General features: G+C 38.0%; 1 protein-coding gene across 1 annotated transcript; it reads right to left on the reverse strand.

Moving 5' to 3' along the window:
• Window positions 1-1,088: 1,088 nt before the first annotated feature.
• On the reverse strand, window positions 1,089-16,082 carry LOC105213710 (zinc finger protein squeeze). Its single transcript, XM_054232767.1, has 3 exons — window positions 15,051-16,082; window positions 3,534-4,233; window positions 1,089-3,006 (listed from the first exon to the last, which is right to left on the reverse strand). The coding sequence occupies exons 2-3, from the start codon at window positions 4,014-4,016 to the stop codon at window positions 1,591-1,593; spliced, it is 1,899 nt and encodes a 632-aa protein (XP_054088742.1). The 5' UTR covers window positions 4,017-4,233; window positions 15,051-16,082; the 3' UTR covers window positions 1,089-1,590.
• Window positions 16,083-17,855: the final 1,773 nt, after the last annotated feature.

Raw genomic sequence — 17,855 nt, forward strand, 5'->3', positions numbered from 1 at the left:
TGAAGTAAATATACTTCACAATTAATGCCAAATGTTGAAGTTAAAAAACAAAAATTTTAATGAAATTGGGCACTGAGTAATGATCTATAGTATAGTGTAGTGGAAAAAACAACTAAAGTCTATGCTAAGCTCAAACGAAATAAACAAACTTTCGATGTTTCGGCATAACATGCCTGTCATCATTATTTCATATACAGATATGCACGGCTTTGGTCAGCACTAAATAATTTAGTAGTTTTCATTCATTTTTGATCGGAACTCATCGTGATTTGTAAAAATAATAAAAATAAAAAAAATTTTCGTACAATGCTTCGTTGATTACCTTCAAAAAATAGTACTAAGTTGAGAGTGAATACCAATACATAGAGAGAGTACATCAAAAATTACAAAACATTTACATATGTGTATATTCTATGAAAACTGTGAAATTTTATTGAGATTCATAAATTCGTTACTACAAAGGATGCAATCACTTAATTGACCACACAAGCTTATTCAATATTTAGTGCATAAAAATATCGTTTTAAAATTTTTAGAATTTTTTTACATAAAAATTAAAATTTATTATTTTGTTTGACAAAACTTAAAGAAGTTTAAAAAGGATATCGCATAGAAAAATATTTGTTATAAAAAAAACACTAAAAATAAATATACATATGTATTTATGTACATATACATATATACACTACATACAATCATATACTGTTGTCTGCGATTACACAATTCTTAAACCTAGTTGTTGCTTACGGAATAAAGTAAATTCGGCTTATCAAACTACTTTTGCTATAATACGATTACCTAATTGCTATGTAAACGTGAAACTAATCGATAACTACATTTAATTACTATAATTATAAACTACAATTTGTAGAATTTGTATACTGTCAAGGCGCGCAGGCGTAGTGTAAAGAGAGAGAGAAGAAAATAGAAAAGGCAACACAAGTAACGCGTTGAAATGAAACAAATGCATTTACAGGTGAGGTTAAGTTAAGAGTGTGCAGTGAATGCAGATGTTTATGAGAAGCACCTGTCATTGAGATGTGCTAAAGATTTAGATGCCTTCTGCAATATATACAAGCATACATTAATGTATATTTGCACTTGTAGACGGTTTTATATATGTATACATAGTAAAGTGGAGAGCAAGTAGCTTTGATAAATGCGCTAAGCAAAGACACCAGTAAAGTAAATTTCTGTTTATAAATCTACGCAAAATGTTATTTTCCAACGGGTTCTACCTAATTTTACATTTTCCATTCGCCATTCCTTCGCGCTTCAGCACTTTTCCGCAAATTATATTTAAAACCTGAGTTTGTTGTGTTGTTTGTTATTGTGTATTTCATGTTGTTATTGTAGTTGTAGTACTGTCGTCCCAAGTGTGCGCAGTACGATCTCGCTTTATCAACACATTCATATGGACGCTGCGCGCCCTCCTGCCGATTGGTAACTAACCCCCTGCCTTCTTTGCCGGGCTCCTCAGTAAACTCAACTGCGATCACGTGCACGCTCATGTTCCCGTTTCTTCGACTTTTTGAACTTATTACCATGCCTGCCATTACTGTTTCCGTCACCGCTGTGAAGTGCGGCGTACTATTGACCCTTATCCTTGCCGGCACCGCCCGCGGTCACGCCAGTCAAGCCGAGCAGGTGATCGCTGGCCAATAGCCCCGCTGCCGCCGCTGCACTGGGCTGATGCGCGTAGTTGCGTATCTGATGCAGTGAGATGAGTTGTGTTGGGAAGCCGGCGGCTGCGGCGGCGTTCTGCTGATACAGGTAAGCTGCGGCGGCGGGTGGCCGTTGTTGTGCAGCGAGTGCATTCAAATGTGGTGGCGCCGTGTTGATCGGTGTAAAGGCGCTGGTTGTTTTCACGTCGTAGTTGGCTGCGGCCGCCGCCGCCGCTGCTGCTGCTGCAGCATTGCCTATCAAAAGTGGATTGGGTGAGTGTGATTGTTGATGCTGATGTTGTTGCTGTTGCTGCTGCTGTTGTTGGAGATGATGTTGTGGCGTTTGACGCATCACCAAGTCCTCACCCTCATCGTTGGGCGAGTGTGAGTGATTGGGTGTGTTGCCGCTGCCAGCGCTATCGCCACCACTGCCCGCTCCACCGTTCACCAGCCGCTGATGGTGTTGCAACAGCTCCTGTTGCTGCTGTTGTTGGTGTTGTTGGAGCGCCGCGAAGTTATAGCCATTCTGTGCATGTTGTTGCTGTTGTTGCGCAGCTGCTGCGGCTGCTGCTGCTGCGGCGGCAGCTTGCTGTTGTTGCTGTTGTATAGCTTCAGCGAGCGTGGCAGCATTCACTGCACTATCAGCGCCCACTTTCGCCCAATACGAATTGGGATCGCTAGTTGCAGCCGCCGCGGCAGCATTCATTACCACCTGTCGCTGCAAATTGAGGCCGATACCGCCGGCAGGCACATGGTGTTGCGTATTGGTTGTGGAGCTGGCTTGCCGCTGCTGTTGCTTCTCCGCCTTTTCGGCGTGTTTTTGCAAATGCTTCTGCAGATAGGTCTCCTGTGTGTACGACTTGCCACACAGGTTGCAGATGTGCGTCTTCAAGTGCTTCGAGTCCTTGTGCTTGGGTATGTGCTCGAGCAGTGTTAATTCGTCGGTGAAGCATTTGTAGCAGGAGTTGCATTTAAACGGTTTGTCCGTTTGGTGGCAGCGTGAGTGCGATTGCAGATTGGAGAGCTGTGAGAAGGCTTTGGGGCAGCCGGCATGGCGGCACTTGTACGGTTTATCCCCGGTATGTGTGCGAATGTGTTGTTGCAGGTGCGACAGCTGTGTGAATTTGCGTTGGCAAATCTCGCAACGATACGGCTTAATGCCCAGATGGATGCGGGTGTGTTGCGAGAGGTATGAGGAATTGGCGAAGGTTTTTGTGCATTGCGTACATTTGTAGGGCTTGGCGTCACGGCCTTCAGGGGAACCTTGTTGGTTGCGTTGTTGCTTCTGATTGACTGTGTGTTGTTGCTGTTGTTGCTCGACAGCAGCAGCATGTGGATCATACTAAAATGAGTAGAGTAGATAAAAAAAAAGAAATACGTTTAAAAATGATAAATGCTCCGGAATATGATGAGGTTTCTATGTCAAGTTCAGGGTTATATAACGAAAAAATAACAAGATTAGATTACAATATTAGAATCGCACTGCGACCTAAGGTCTATTGTGCGATCTCCAATTATACATATATGAAAACAACAAGTAAATTGATTAATATTTTCAAATAGAAAAGACTTAGTTAGACTTATTCTTCAAAGTAATGAGTAATAAGGAAAAGTTCACAATAAGAATGATTCGGTTCCGTTTTTGTTACGTAGACCCGAATGTCTATGGGAATGCTCTATTGTGTATTTTTCTTAGCCCGTGGTGCTCAATCTCATGAACTAGTGACTGTCATTATTCAAATCAATTTCCAAATCACCTTGAATACTTGAATATTATAACCAAATATGGGCGTGATAACTTACGAAGCGTGTTTTCTATATTCACCGTTATATTTCCCAGCTTTACTACATTAGATTACTATGACTTACCTTCTGTTCTGGTTGTTCGGTCATAGTGGGCGTGGCTGGTGAATTTGGCGGACTATATGATTGTTTGAGCTGCAATTGTTGTTGTTGTTGCTGCTGCTGCTGGTGTTGCTGCTGTTGATGAGCCGCCTGTTGAGCCTGCTGTTGTTGTTGCTGATGATGCTGTTGTTGCTGCTGCTGCTGCTGTTCATGCGCTTGTTGCTGTTGTTGAAGTTGTTGCTGTTGCTGCTGATGATCAGCAAGCAACTGCTGTTGTTGTTGTATAAGACCATTCTTCAATGAATAATCTAAACGTTCAACATTCTGACGAAATTCATTAATATTGAACGGCTTATATTCATGCGCTGCCAACTGTGCGGCATTGCGCAATTCCATCGGCGTCAGGTGATGACTCAGTGACGAGAGGACATTGCGTTCATTCATCGAGCGCAGCTGATCGATCGAACGATGTAGGTAATCACTTGGGGGTGCGGGTAATTCAGCCATTTCTTTAACCGCGGCGTTATGTTGCACACCGCTGTAGTATTGTTGTAGTAGAATTTTGTATGCGTTACGCAGCCGTCACTTGAAGCGATTATTTGGAGCGAGTGTTGTGTGAAGTGTGATTGGTAAAAAACTGCAATAAATTTCTTTTCGCTGATGTATTGATCGTTGGATGGCGCCAGCCAATTAATTTCGTCAATTTGCTAACCGCCGGTGTCAGCTGAAAGTGGAAAGAAAAAAGGTGGTCAGTTGGCGCTTTGTAAATGCGTTGAGGTGTGCAATAATTACACACAAGGTAAATAGCAAATTCAAGTAAAATTTTATGGCAAATTGTCATATATGCCTAATCAACAAATTTTTCGTGCCAATTTGAATGTGTAAGAGTTTTTTTTTGTTAATTATTATATGACGCTTAAGACAAACTCAGCGCTTTTTTACAAAGCTGTTGTCGGCATGAATTTTATTTTTTGTAGTGTCAGCTTACTAATCCAAAGGGTGTGTAATTCACTAGCTGAACGTAAAGTTAAATGATTATTCAATATTGGTGCTCCACGTATCATTATTTCCGACGACTTTTGATTAATTCAGAGATCATAATTTGAATTTGATTATTAAGATTTGTTTTAAAAAACATAAACAAACCATTTATTTTGGAGCACACTATATGAAAAAGACTTTGAAATCTTTATTTTAGTTTTAAAATTGTAAATATTCTGAGATATTTGCATTATCATTGCTTTGAATCTAGTTTAGTTTTTGCAATGCTCAAATAATTTCTATGGAACTTGAATACAATCCCAATTAATTATTGATATTAAGTAAGCTTTAAATACGTGCTAAAATCGACAGCGAATAATTAAATGTTATTTGCTTATAATTTTGGCGCAAAGACAATTTTTTTTACAAATTTATGCACATTTCATTGCACTTGTTGAACAAGTTAAATGGTTTTAAACATTCACACATGTGTTTGTATGTAATTGCACAATTTTTCATGAATCAACTGTTGCAGTTGTTCAACAAATTATAAAATACGCACACATACAATTTAAAAGCAAATATTATACGACAAAAACAACTAAACAGACAAACAACGAAACGCCAAAACAATTAAATACGTAAACCGTTATAAAAAATGTATATTGAATGCAGTTGGAGGTGTATAAAAAGTGAAATTTGCACAGGGCTAAAAAACAGCTTCAAAAAGAATGAGGCGCCTGTTGTCAATAGTGGCGATAATGACAATTTAAAGCAAACACACGAATTAAAATAGTATAAAATATACATAATAGCAAAGAATAAAAATAATTTGATAGAATTAAAAAAAAAAATTAAAAGAATGAAAAAAATTAAATAAAAAAAAATAATAATTAAAAAAAATTATATGAAATTAAATAAATATTTTTTGTTTAAGTATGACGTGAGCGTATGCGATGTCGACAAAAACGCGCAAAATACTTGAAATAAAATCGAAAAAAAAAACAAAAAAAAGTAATTAATAACAAGCGATAACACAGCAAATGCAAAAATCATTGCTAATTTCTCTTATTCTGCTAATAAAAAAAAAAACAAGCAAAGAGCGTGGCAGGAAAAAATAGCGAAATTCAAAACCGGCCACAAAACAAATAGGCAACCACACGAAAGAAGAAAATCAATAAAAAAGAATGTGCAACAACATAAGCGCACTTGCACATTCACACCACCTTATGCATTCATGCGCACATGGTGGAAACACGCGCATACATACACACATACACATATGTAGTGTGTGTTGGCGATAATACGAAAATGGCAAAAAACGAATTATGTACACATGGAAGTGTGAGCGAATTCGAAAAATGCAAACAACAGCAAAAAATTGATAGACGCAACAAAAGTATGGCAGCTGCCAAACGACGGCGCCACCAGCGCTGCATATCTGTATGTGCAAAAAATGCAAATACAAACTGAGAGAGCGCAAGCATGCAAGAGCAGAACTAGAGAACTACGAGCAGTGTTGGCAAAATAAAATGTAGTTGTAGTGTTTGCTGCAGTTTGAGGACAAGAAAATTCGGTACAATTTAGCAATAAATATACAGTGGAACTTCCATAACTCCATAACTTGAACTTCTATAACTCGAAGTTCTCCATAACTCGAATTCATGAATTGGCAATAGAAGTCAAATTTCATACAAATTTCCCTCCATAAATCAAACAATTCGAGCAAGACATAATACAGAATTTAAAATTTTACTAACGAGGCAGAGTTTTAAAAGAGTCCCTCATATCGTATGGAGGCGAACAAAAAATATGATATTACACTTATGGATTACATAAATCATGTAACAAAGGCATGGGATACAGACATCAAGATTAAAAAAATAACAAACTTCAACAAACAAAATTACAGAATACATTTTTTAACGTATGTGCATTAGGGTGGCCCTTATTTTCCAAAGTATTCCGATTCTCGATCGCACACCCTAGAAATATGCGAATAGCCCAAAAACTAGTATATACAAAGTTTTGGGTCAATCAAAAAAGGTTTAGAGGTTGCGCAAGGAGCTTGAAATCCTGAAAAATTAAGAATTTTTGCCATTTTTATGCCTCCATATTTCAAAGCCACAATATCTGGTTTCTATACCGTAATAAGATCTGCATTTTATTACCTTTCCAAAATTACCACAATCTTAAAAATCGGTCGATTGATGATAGAGTTACAGAAATACAAATATGAAAGTAAATTTAATGTGGTGCATTCTCAAGCGTCGCATGCTCGTGATATACCGTTATAACGGTTCTAATGTTATTCTTATTATCTTATTACGGTAAGGAAAACCAGTAAGGGATAGTGTGACTTTGAAATATGGAAGTCTGAGACATAAAAATGGCAAAAATTCTTATTATTTTCAGGATTTCAAGATCCTTGCGCAACCTCCAAACCTTTTTTGATTGACCCAAAATTTTGTATATACTAGTTTTTGGGCTATTCGCATATTTCTAGGGGGTGCGATCGAGAATCCAGAAACTTTTTTTATCCTCCATACAACTAAGGGCCACCCTAATGTACATAAATCTTTTTGCGAAGTAAATAATTAAAACTCTGTATAAATCTATATTTTACAGCTTTTTTAACAATTGTATGTTTTAATTTAAATTCTAAAACTCGAAGTCTCTCTGACTCGAAGTTTTTTTGAGGATTATGGTGATTCGAGTTAGGTAAGTTCCACTGTAATTATAAGGGTATCCCAATATACATTTTTTATATTGCTTTAAAATAATAATAATATTTATATTTATTTTGCTTACTTCCGACATAATACATTAATAACATTTACACGAAGAAATTCCAAAAGCAAGGCCTCGATATTAAAATTCAATACTATATATTTTAAGAGAATGATGTGAGATTTATTTCTCATTTTACCTTTTACCAAACATTTTTTATGACCAGAACTAATTATTTGTTTAGGTTTGAGAATTTGGTGGTTAATTTTGGTACGAATTCGGTACAATTGAGGCATTTATTTCCTCCATCACTTTGAAAAGCGAGAGCACGTTTCCGATTGCAGTTCACACCAAATGGAAAAAAATCAGCAGTAAACACTGTTGCATTTGTGTGGCACGCGTGACCTACTCTTTTTTTAGTTTTTTTTTTTTTTGGTTAATTTTTCAGTCGGAAAGAGGAAGATTTTTTTTGGTTAAATACATATATTTTAGGAGGATGGGATCATGTGTAGAAGTTCACGCAAGTGAGGAAAGTTTTTGATTGTCACTCACTTGGGAGTGGCCAGAAACGATTCTTCTCCACATGGTTCAAGCAGCTCACGACTTCCGGTTTTAGACCAAGTATCCTCTGGGTAGCCAACAGACATCCGTTTGAAGGCGAGCTAAAGTGAGAAGGCGAAGCCCGCTTATGCGGTTGTGCGTAGGGTTTGGGACCCACCACATAAAAACACCCCCCAATGAAAAATCTACGAAAGCCTCGGATGAGACACCCCCCTTTTGATGACGACCCCTGCAAACGTTTTAAGGATAATGATATAAGGGCATGCACCTGGAATGTCCGGACCCTTAATTGGGAAGGTGCCTCTGCCCAGCTGGTTGATGTCCTCATACGACTTAAGGCTGACATCACCGCCATCCAAGAAGTGCGATGGACGGGACAAGGACGGAAGAAGGTGGGTCCTTGTGACATCTACTACAGCGGCCATATAAAGGAGCGCAAATTTGGTGTTGGATTTGTGGTGGGAGAGAGACTCCGTCGCAGAGTCCTGGCATTCACCCCGGTGGATGAACGTCTAGCCACTATCCGCATCAAAGCGAGGTTCTTCAACATATCGCTGATTTGCGCCCACGCCCCAACGGAAGAGAAGGACGATGTGACCAAAGATGCTTTCTATGAGCGCCTAGAACGCACCTATGAGCGCTGCCCCCGCCACGATGTAAAAGTCGTGCTTGGTGATTTTAACGCCAGGGTGGGTAAAGAAGGTGTCTTTGGCACAACAGTCGGAAAATTCAGCCTCCATGACGAAACATCGCCAAACGGCCTGAGGCTGATCGACTTCGCTGGGGCCCGAAATATGGTCGTCTGTAGTACCAGATTCCAGCATAAGAAAATACATCAAGCTACTTGGCTGTCTCCTGATCGAAACACGCGGAACCAAATCGATCACGTTGTGATAGACGGAAGACATGTCTCCTGTGTTTTAGACGTGCGTACGCTCCGAGGACCAAATATAGACTCGGACCATTATCTGGTCGCAGCGAAGATACGCACCCGCCTCTGTGCAGCAAAGAATGCCCGTCAACAAACACAAGGAAGGTTCGACGTCGAAAAGCTGCAATCGCAACAGACAGCCACGAAATACTCTACTCGACTTGCACTCCTGCTCTCTGAGAGCACTCATCAGCATCTCGGTATAAGGGAACTGTGGAACGGCATTCAAACTCACTGCGTACCGCTGCAGCCGAAACAATTGGTTTTCGGCAACGACAAAAAACAAGCTGGTACGATGAGGAGTGCCGTCTCGCAGCGGAGAGAAAACAGACTGCCTACCTCGCAACATTGCAAACGACCACAACACGTGCGGGATGGGATAGATACCGAGAGCTGAAGAGGGAAGCGAGACGCATTTGCAGACAAAAAAAGAAAGAGGCCGAAATGCGTGAGTACGAAGAGCTTGAGAAGCTGGCAGACAGAGGGAATGTTCGAAAATTTTATGAAAAAATGAAGCGACTTAACGAAGGTTTCAAGACCGGAGCATCCTCATGTAGAGACCAAGGTGGTAATCTGGTAACCGATGTCCAGGGCATACTGGGATTATGGAGGGAACACTTCTCCGACCTGCTGAATGGCAGTGAGAGTACAACACCAGGAGATGGCGAACCCGATCCCCCAATCGATTACGATGGAACAGATGTTCCATTAACCGACCATGAAGAAATTCGAATAGCAATTACCCGCTTGAAGAACAACAAAGCAGCGGGGGCCGATAGATTACCGGCAGAACTATTCAAATACGGCGGCGAAGAACTGATAAGGTGCATGCATCAGCTTCTTTGCAGAATATGGTCGGAAGAAAGCATGCCTGACGATTGGAATCTCAGTGTGCTCTGCCCAATCCATAAAAAGGGAGATCCCACAATCTGCGCCAATTACCGTGGGATCAGCCTCCTAAATATCGCATACAAGGTTCTATCGAGCGTATTGTGTGAAAGACTAAAGCCCACCGTCAACAAACTGATTGGACCTTATCAGTGTGGCTTTAGACCTGGAAAATCGACAACTGACCAGATATTCACCATGCGCCAAATCTTGGAAAAGACCCGAGAAAAGAGGATCGACACACACCACCTTTTTGTCGATTTTAAAGCTGCTTTCGACAGCACAAAAAGGAGTTGCCTTTACGCCGCGATGTCTGAATTTGGTATCCCCGCAAAACTAATACGGCTGTGTAAATTGACGTTGAGCAACACCAAAAGCTCCGTCATGATTGGGAAGGACCTCTCCGAGCCGTTCGATACCAAACGAGGTTTCAGACAAGGTGACTCACTATCGTGCGACTTCTTTAACTTGATGCTGGAAAAAATTATAAGAGCTGCAGAGCTAAACCGAGAAGGTACAATCTTCTACAAGAGTGTACAGCTTCTGGCGTACGCCGATGATATTGATATCATCGGAAGCAACAACCGCGCCGTTTGTTCTGCTTTTTCCCGCATGGATAAGGAGGCGAAGCGAATGGGTCTGGAGGTGAATGAGGACAAGACGAAATATCTCCTGTCATCAAACAAACAGTCGGCGCATTCGCGTCTTGGCTCCCACGTCACTGTTGACAGTCATAACTTCGAGGTCGTAGATAATTTCGTATACCTGGGAACCAGCATCAACAACACGAACAATGTCAGCCTCGAAATCCAGCGCAGAATAACTCTTGCCAACAGGTGCTACTTTGGACTGAGTAGGCAATTGAACAGTAAAGTCCTCTCTCGACGAACCAAAATCAAGCTCTACAAGTCACTTATCATTCCCGTCCTGCTTTACGGTGCAGAAGCTTGGACGATGTCAACATCAGATGAGACGACACTAGGAGTTTTCGAGAGGAAAATTTTGCGCAAGATTTATGGTCCTCAGAACATTGGCAACGGCGAATACCGCAGACGATGGAACGATGAGCTGTACGAGTTATACGACGACATTGACATAGTTCAGCGAATAAAAAGACAGCGGCTACGCTGGCTAGGTCATGTTGTCCGAATGGACGAAAACACTCCAGCCCTGAAAGTGTTCGATGCAGTACCCGCCGGAGGAAGCCGAGGAAGGGGAAGGCCTCCACTCCGTTGGAGGGACCAGGTGGAGAGCGACCTGGTTACACTTGGGATCTCCAACTGGCGCCGAACTGCAAAGGAGAGAGACAGGTGGCGCACTATCGTCGATTCGGCTATAACCGGCTAAACGGTTGCAACGCCAATCACATACACATACATATATTTTATTATATTCATATAATATTATTTTGATATATAAACCAATTATTTTTTATATTTACAAAATTAATAAAAATGCATCTCCTTCAACAACTTACATTAAATACCATTGATGAGTAGTAAATATAAATGCAACCGTGTACTTGTGTATGAGTTCGTTAGTTGTGTGTTTTTTCCAATACGCAAAAATAGCTCTCATCGCGCAGTCAACATTAACGCCTACTTGCGCAGCGAAATTAACTGCTTACGTTGACGCCGACGTTCGACTTTCTGAACAGCAACAGCACACATTGCCGTTTCGCGAATTGTACAATTTGCTGCGTGTGAGAAGATAACAAAAAGGAATCTGAAGTTTCAAAAATACAATTTTAGAGTATTAAGTGGTTTTCAAATTTATTGGAAGTTCCCTAAATATTTCTAATAAAGACCGACTGAAATAAAAAATAAAAACTATTTACTCAACCCCATCGTAGCATTTTTACAGTCAACCGCTACTGTTTGGTCGCATGCCAAAACGGCGTGCTGCCTGCTTGCTCCTACTTGCCTTCATACAAAATTTTTTGACGTGCGCCCGCAATATGCTATTTCTTCTATTCCTTCTTCATTGCAATAATAAAAACAGCGCACAAATAAAAGGTAACAATAAAAAAAGAGTACAAAAGGAATACAATAACAACATCATGAATGGGTGCGCACTCGAAACGCAGCATAGGGTTGCTGCCACCAATACTTATTGAACTCGGCATTTGATTTCGCACTTTATTTACATTTACTTCTTTGGCTCCATTGTTTATAAATGTGTAGCGGAGCAATAAGTGGGCAGCGCAGCTGATGAATGAAAGATTGTGTACTTAGCGAAACTGAATTGGCGAAAGTCAACAATACAGAAGTTCTAAGAACAAATGTACTTATATACATATGTACATACATACAGATGTGGCATACATTTGCACAGTCTTGACAAAAAAGCTGAAAAAAGACTTTCTTATTATTGTTCTTTTCTATGTGATAATCAGAATTAGCGTTCATAGTCCAAAAATTTAAATTATTTATAGAGCTTGATTGGCGAAATGGAAAAGAAGTCACCAAAATGCTAACGAAAGCAATGTGAACAAAAATATTAAAGCAGGAGATAAGAAGCGCTATACATATTTATGCGTATTTTAATACAGTGTTGGTGAATAAAAACACAACTGGAACGTTTGATGGAAAATAAAACAAAAATTTCATATTTTAAAATTATAACAAATATTTTGTAAAAACAGACATACATAATTGATTAAAATTTATAAAACTATAAGAGTGGTTTTGGATACCCTGTGACGAACTACCCAATGATGACAATTTTACAATAAAATAATAAAAAAATGAATGATTTAAAAAAATAAAGAAACTCACTGAACCGGAAACAGTTTAGATCATTATTTAATATAAAAAAGCCTTTACACTCCCAAATGGAAATGAAAATTTAAAAGAAAATTGTAGTAAATTCCGATCTTTAATTAAATCTGTTTGCTAAAATTAAATCATCGCCACAGTGTGCCTATATGCAATTTCTTCCTCCTACATACCGCAGAGTGTAGAAAAACGAAATATCATAAAAAAGAGAAAAGTAGGTAAAGTTGTTGTGTTCTTAAAAGTACAAAAGAAATACGAACGCAGCTACGACCTACCAACAACCAAAAATAAAACATAAAACACACGAAACTCATAAAAAATGGTATACACACAAAAAATACGCAGCGTCGCCGCACGTACACTCCGGCAGCGCTGGACTTAGTCCACTTTCACACAGGCAACTTCTGTTTCTAATTCTCGGGCGATTCTCTTTTGCTGTCGCCCATTGCGTTCACACGAGCAATTCTTGTTCGACAACTCTGTTCGTGTCTTTCTCTCATTCTCTTTCATATAATTTTCTCAACTTCTTGTAAGCATCGTTTCCAAGCAAAAAAAATATATTTCATTAACTAATTTTTATCGTTATTATCAATTTTCTAACACATTTTAATTATATTATTCATATTTCTATATGTATTTTACATTATTAATTACATACAAAATTAAATTATTAAATTCAAATTTTCAAATATATTGTATACATTAATTTTAAAATGTGCGCAAATGCAACACTGTTATATAGCAGCGAACTGTTACGAATAAGAACACAAAGCGTGTTGCTCGAACACAGCAGACTCGGCGCGATTCTCCTCTCCTCGTCGCCCCCTCTTCTATAAAACTAAGAATTGCCGCAACAAAAATTGCCTGTGTGAAGGGGGTCTTATTAACTGCATTGTTGCGCCGGAGCAGCGATGCCAACAAAACGTGCAAGCAACACACAAACACACGAGAAAAAAACCGAATTAGTACATAAACAAAATTGCGCGCTTAAACAGCAAACACATGTAAACAAAGCACGCGACGTCAGAAAGCAGCAGCGTCGCATGACCACGTATGGCGCCGGCAGACTGGCCGCAGTCGCCACGCGAGGGCGCGTCGAGTGGGCAGCGACTGCGAGAGAGGGACTGTGAGTGAACGAAAACAAATACAGGCATTAAAAAAACAGCAGCAGAATGGATGGCAAGTTGGTGCAAAAAAGGAAAATGTATATGTATAAAAAAACTCAAAAGCCGATGTAAAAAGAACAAAATAGGGGCTCTGCAAAGCACAAAAAAAAATTTAATAAAAGTGAATGAGCGAATTAAGTTATGCAAAACAAAATGTGTTGGAGAAAAAACGTACGTATGATGAATACAAGCAGGCAGCGGAATGGGCGGACAGGCACGAATGTTTGCGTTTGAATGATGACTTGTGGCTGGACGACGGGCGTACAGCAGCAGGGTGACCTACACATGTGTATGTGAGTGTATTCGCAGTGAGAACTGTAAACGTTGAAAATAGCATAATTGCTTGAAAAAAGTATTGCGAAAATGAATGAAAGTGCGCGGCAAACTTCGCGCGATAGCTCTTTGGTTTTTTTTTTTGTATTTTACTTGGCGCATGTGTATATAAATATATGCATACATATGTATGTATGTATATATGCATTTGAATTTAATATATGTAAAATATATATTGTATATTTATTTGTGTTTGTTTTTAAACGAGCGTTTTGGTTTATGCGTCTAATAGTAGCATTGCGAATTGCTAATTTTGGAAATCCGTAGTTGATTAGCATTGTTGGTTGATATTATGGAAGAGTAGAGGATTACAAACGATGAAAATTGTATTTTTAGATGAACAATTTTTTTTTTGATGTAATTTTATATTTTTAACTGTTTAAATATTTTTTTTATGAATCAAGTAAGTTTAAAATTCGTATATCTATCAAAAATTATATAAATATATAAAATGTTTAAAGGGCGCATAATAGGATGGGGACACGTTGGTGGGAATATGCCAAAAGTGCTATGAAGTGATATGAATTACGGTTTTAAACTTAAACTGGCATAGTAGATGATTTGATCAAGTACATATGTACATACTTCCGAATCGATGACGATAGATTATTAAGTGAAAAATTAAATTTTAAAGTATTAAATTTAATTGCACAATAGAAGTGACGATAACTACTAACATGTCATTTAATTATTCAAAATAATAATTTTAATACAAAATATGTACAGTGGAACTTCCATAACTCGAACTCTTGAATTGACAATAGAAGTAAAATTTCATACATATTTCCTTCCATAAATCGAACTTTTCGACCAGGAAATAATACAAAATTTAAAATTTGACTATCGAGGCAGAATTGTAAAAGAGTCGCTCTATATAGTATGGAAGCGAAAAAAAAAATATGATATTATACTTATGGATATATTTTACAGCTTTTTGAAAATTTTAGGCTTTAATGAAAATTCTATAACTCGAAGTCTGTCTAATTCAAAGTTTTTTTGTGGATTATGGTGATTCGAGTTAGAGAAGTTCCACGGTATTTATGTATATTTTACATTTCATAATTTTTACTATTTTTGTCAACTAAGTGAATAATTTCTGAAGTATGAAGAAGATTCGTAAAATGTATGTCGACTATACTACGTACTAAAATAGATGCATAAATAGGATACTAACCACAATATTTACTGCATTAATTTGATTTTAAATGATCCAATAGCATATAGCGTTTGATTTGAGAAGCACAATTGGATACCGCTCTTAGCACGTGTTGGCGCGCAATGCTTTATTTACTTTAAATATTATATCGCCAGTTACTATGTTTGATGCACAATTGTAATGTATTTACAATATTTTTGTTATACGAACGATTGTACACAACAACAACAATATTAATACGTTTTTAGAGTAGCTTAAGTTTACGCGATTTCGTTTTTTTCTGCGTTTTAAAATACTTGCGCGCAACTGACGTTAGTTGTACTGTTGTTTTTATTGCTTTTGTTTTGTATTTAGTATGCGTTGTTTTCGCGTAGCATTTGCAACACTTGCGTATAAGCACTTTAATTGTTTTATGTGTTAACTTCTCTAACTACTCCTCTTCACTTTTGGTGCATTCAACAACTACGGTCAGACACACACAAATGCACAAACACATGCGACGGTCGAAAGGAAAACACAACCGACACTATTTTTTATTTATTGTTGTAGTTTTTTCACCGCTCCTCCTTCAATTCAATTTTTTTCTCTAGTTTTCTTCTACATTCATTCTTTGTTTTCGGCACACCGTCGTAGGAAATACGAAAAAGTGCGCACACACAAACAAGTACTGCTCACAAAAAATTACGCTAAGAAAAAATGGCCGCGCTTATTGGCACTGGTTAACCGAAAAAATCAGGAATCAATTTTGAATTTTTTCCAACTATTTTGTTATTTGCGAAAACACGTGCGATATTGCATGCTAAATAGCTGCATGTACGGACGTTTGTAGTGAATTTGTGTTACTCTTTTAGAATGTTTTCATTTACACAATTTCTTGTTGCTGTAACTTTTTTTTACAAGCATACACACTCACAGCGAGATTTTACAATTCACACCTACTCCCAAAAAACCGTGCCCGTGTCCGTTCGCTGTCAAAGCAAAAACTTGACTGTCGCTACGAGCAAAAAAAAAATCACATCACGATTTTTTCAAATTGGTCGCTGCCGTCATTGCCGTCACTGCTGGTGGTTCTGCGGCACTGTCGCTGCTACACACTCAGTGGCATCGGTGGTGGCAGCGCCATATTGTTGTTTGCGTTATTTGCATTTTGGTTTTGCTCTGTCGAATGGGTACAATAGGAAACTCAGAGAGCGCGACAGAGAGAGGGGCAAAGTAAAATATATGAGAGCTGCATATTGTGAAGACGACTCTACTGAACAGACTGCAGGGCTGCCGTGCTGCTATTAGCAGAAGTAGTATTTTTTGCTACCAATTGGTAATATGATTTTTTTTTAATTTAAATCGCGGATATATATTTGTATTTGACAAGTATGATAACAATTTAATTTTTCTATTTCTAATTTAACTTAGAGGTTGTTTGCCAACAAAAATGTATTAAGTCTCGTCCAAAGTCAGATATTACTCCTTCCAAAATATAGATTTCTTATTAAAATTCAACGTACCGGTAAGCATCTAACAGGGAACATCGAATAAAGAGAAGGTACCAAGTGTGCCTATTGTCAAACTGGTCCTCTTTTTGAAGGGTACTGAAATCTATAAGTGAGTATACATACAGTGCAACTTCCATAACTCGATTTTCTATAGAAGGCAACTTTCATACAAATTTCCTTCCATAAATCGAACTTTTTGGTCAGGGCATAATACAAAATTTATAATTTTATTATTGAGCCACAATTTGAAAAGAGTTCGTCTATATCGTATGGAGGAGAACAAAAAAATTAGGCAACAAAAAATTACTCTAATGGATTTCATAAATCATGTACCAAAAGCATGGATTACAGACGTTGAGAGCCTATATAGAGCCCCAGACAATAGCAAAGTGTAACAAATAAAATTGAAGAAAACATATTTTAACGTATTCAAAAAAAAGTTATGTGAAATCTATATTTTACAGCTTTTTGAAAAATGTATGTTTTAATGAAAATTTCTATAACTCGAAGATCTCCATAACTCGAACTTTTGAACTGGCAATAGTCAAATTTCATATAAATCTCTTTCCATAAATCGAGCTTTTCGACCAGGGCTTAATATAAAATTTATAATTTTAATATCGAGCCACAATTTGAATAGAGTTCGTCTATATCGTATGGGGGAGAACAAAAAATATCATATTACTCTAATGGATTTCATAAATCATATACCAAAAGCATGGGATACAGACGTTGAGAGCCTATATAGCGCCCCAGACAATAGCAAAGTGTAACAAATAAAATTGAAGAAAACATGTTTTAACGTATTTAAAAAAAAGTTATGTGAAGTAAATAATAAAAACTTTGCATAAATCTATATTTTACAGCTTTTTGAAAAATTTATGTTTTAATGAAAACTTCTATAACTCGAAGTCTCTCTAACTCGAAGTTTTTTTGTGAATTATGGTGATTCGTGTTAGAGAAGTTCCACTGTATATATTAGACGTTCTCTGCATTCACTGCCAAGTGCTGCAGGAGCTGAGGCCCCTTGAAGTTTATTAGTAGCTCTAAAAGGATTTTTTCCATTTTTTTTCAATAAGAAATACTAGTCTCTTACAAATTTATTTGTTTCCAATTCGTTAGTTTGTTTGGTTTTAAATCACGTCAGTTGTTTTAAACTATAAAATCATAAAATCAAAACTTCCTTTGCTATTGGCGAATGAGCGTATCTGTTGCCGATGTCGGCGACATCTATTGGTAACCGATATGGCAAGAAAATTAATAAATTGTTTGTAGCGCCATCTTGATGTGAGTATAGCAAAAGGAAGCGGATGTTTACAACCAAAATGTTGCA

Source organism: Zeugodacus cucurbitae, chromosome 2, assembly GCF_028554725.1.
Source record: "Zeugodacus cucurbitae isolate PBARC_wt_2022May chromosome 2, idZeuCucr1.2, whole genome shotgun sequence".
Lineage (NCBI taxonomy): Eukaryota > Metazoa > Arthropoda > Insecta > Diptera > Tephritidae > Zeugodacus > Zeugodacus cucurbitae.

Coding starts and splice junctions, on each gene's coding strand:
- LOC105213710 (XM_054232767.1), bottom strand. CDS start 4,016: ATGGCTGAATTACCCGCACCCCCAAGTGATTACCTACATCGTTCGATC. Junction 3,007..3,533: donor CCGAACAACCAGAACAGAAG/GTAAGTCATAGT, acceptor TACTCATTTTAG/TATGATCCACATGCTGCTGC.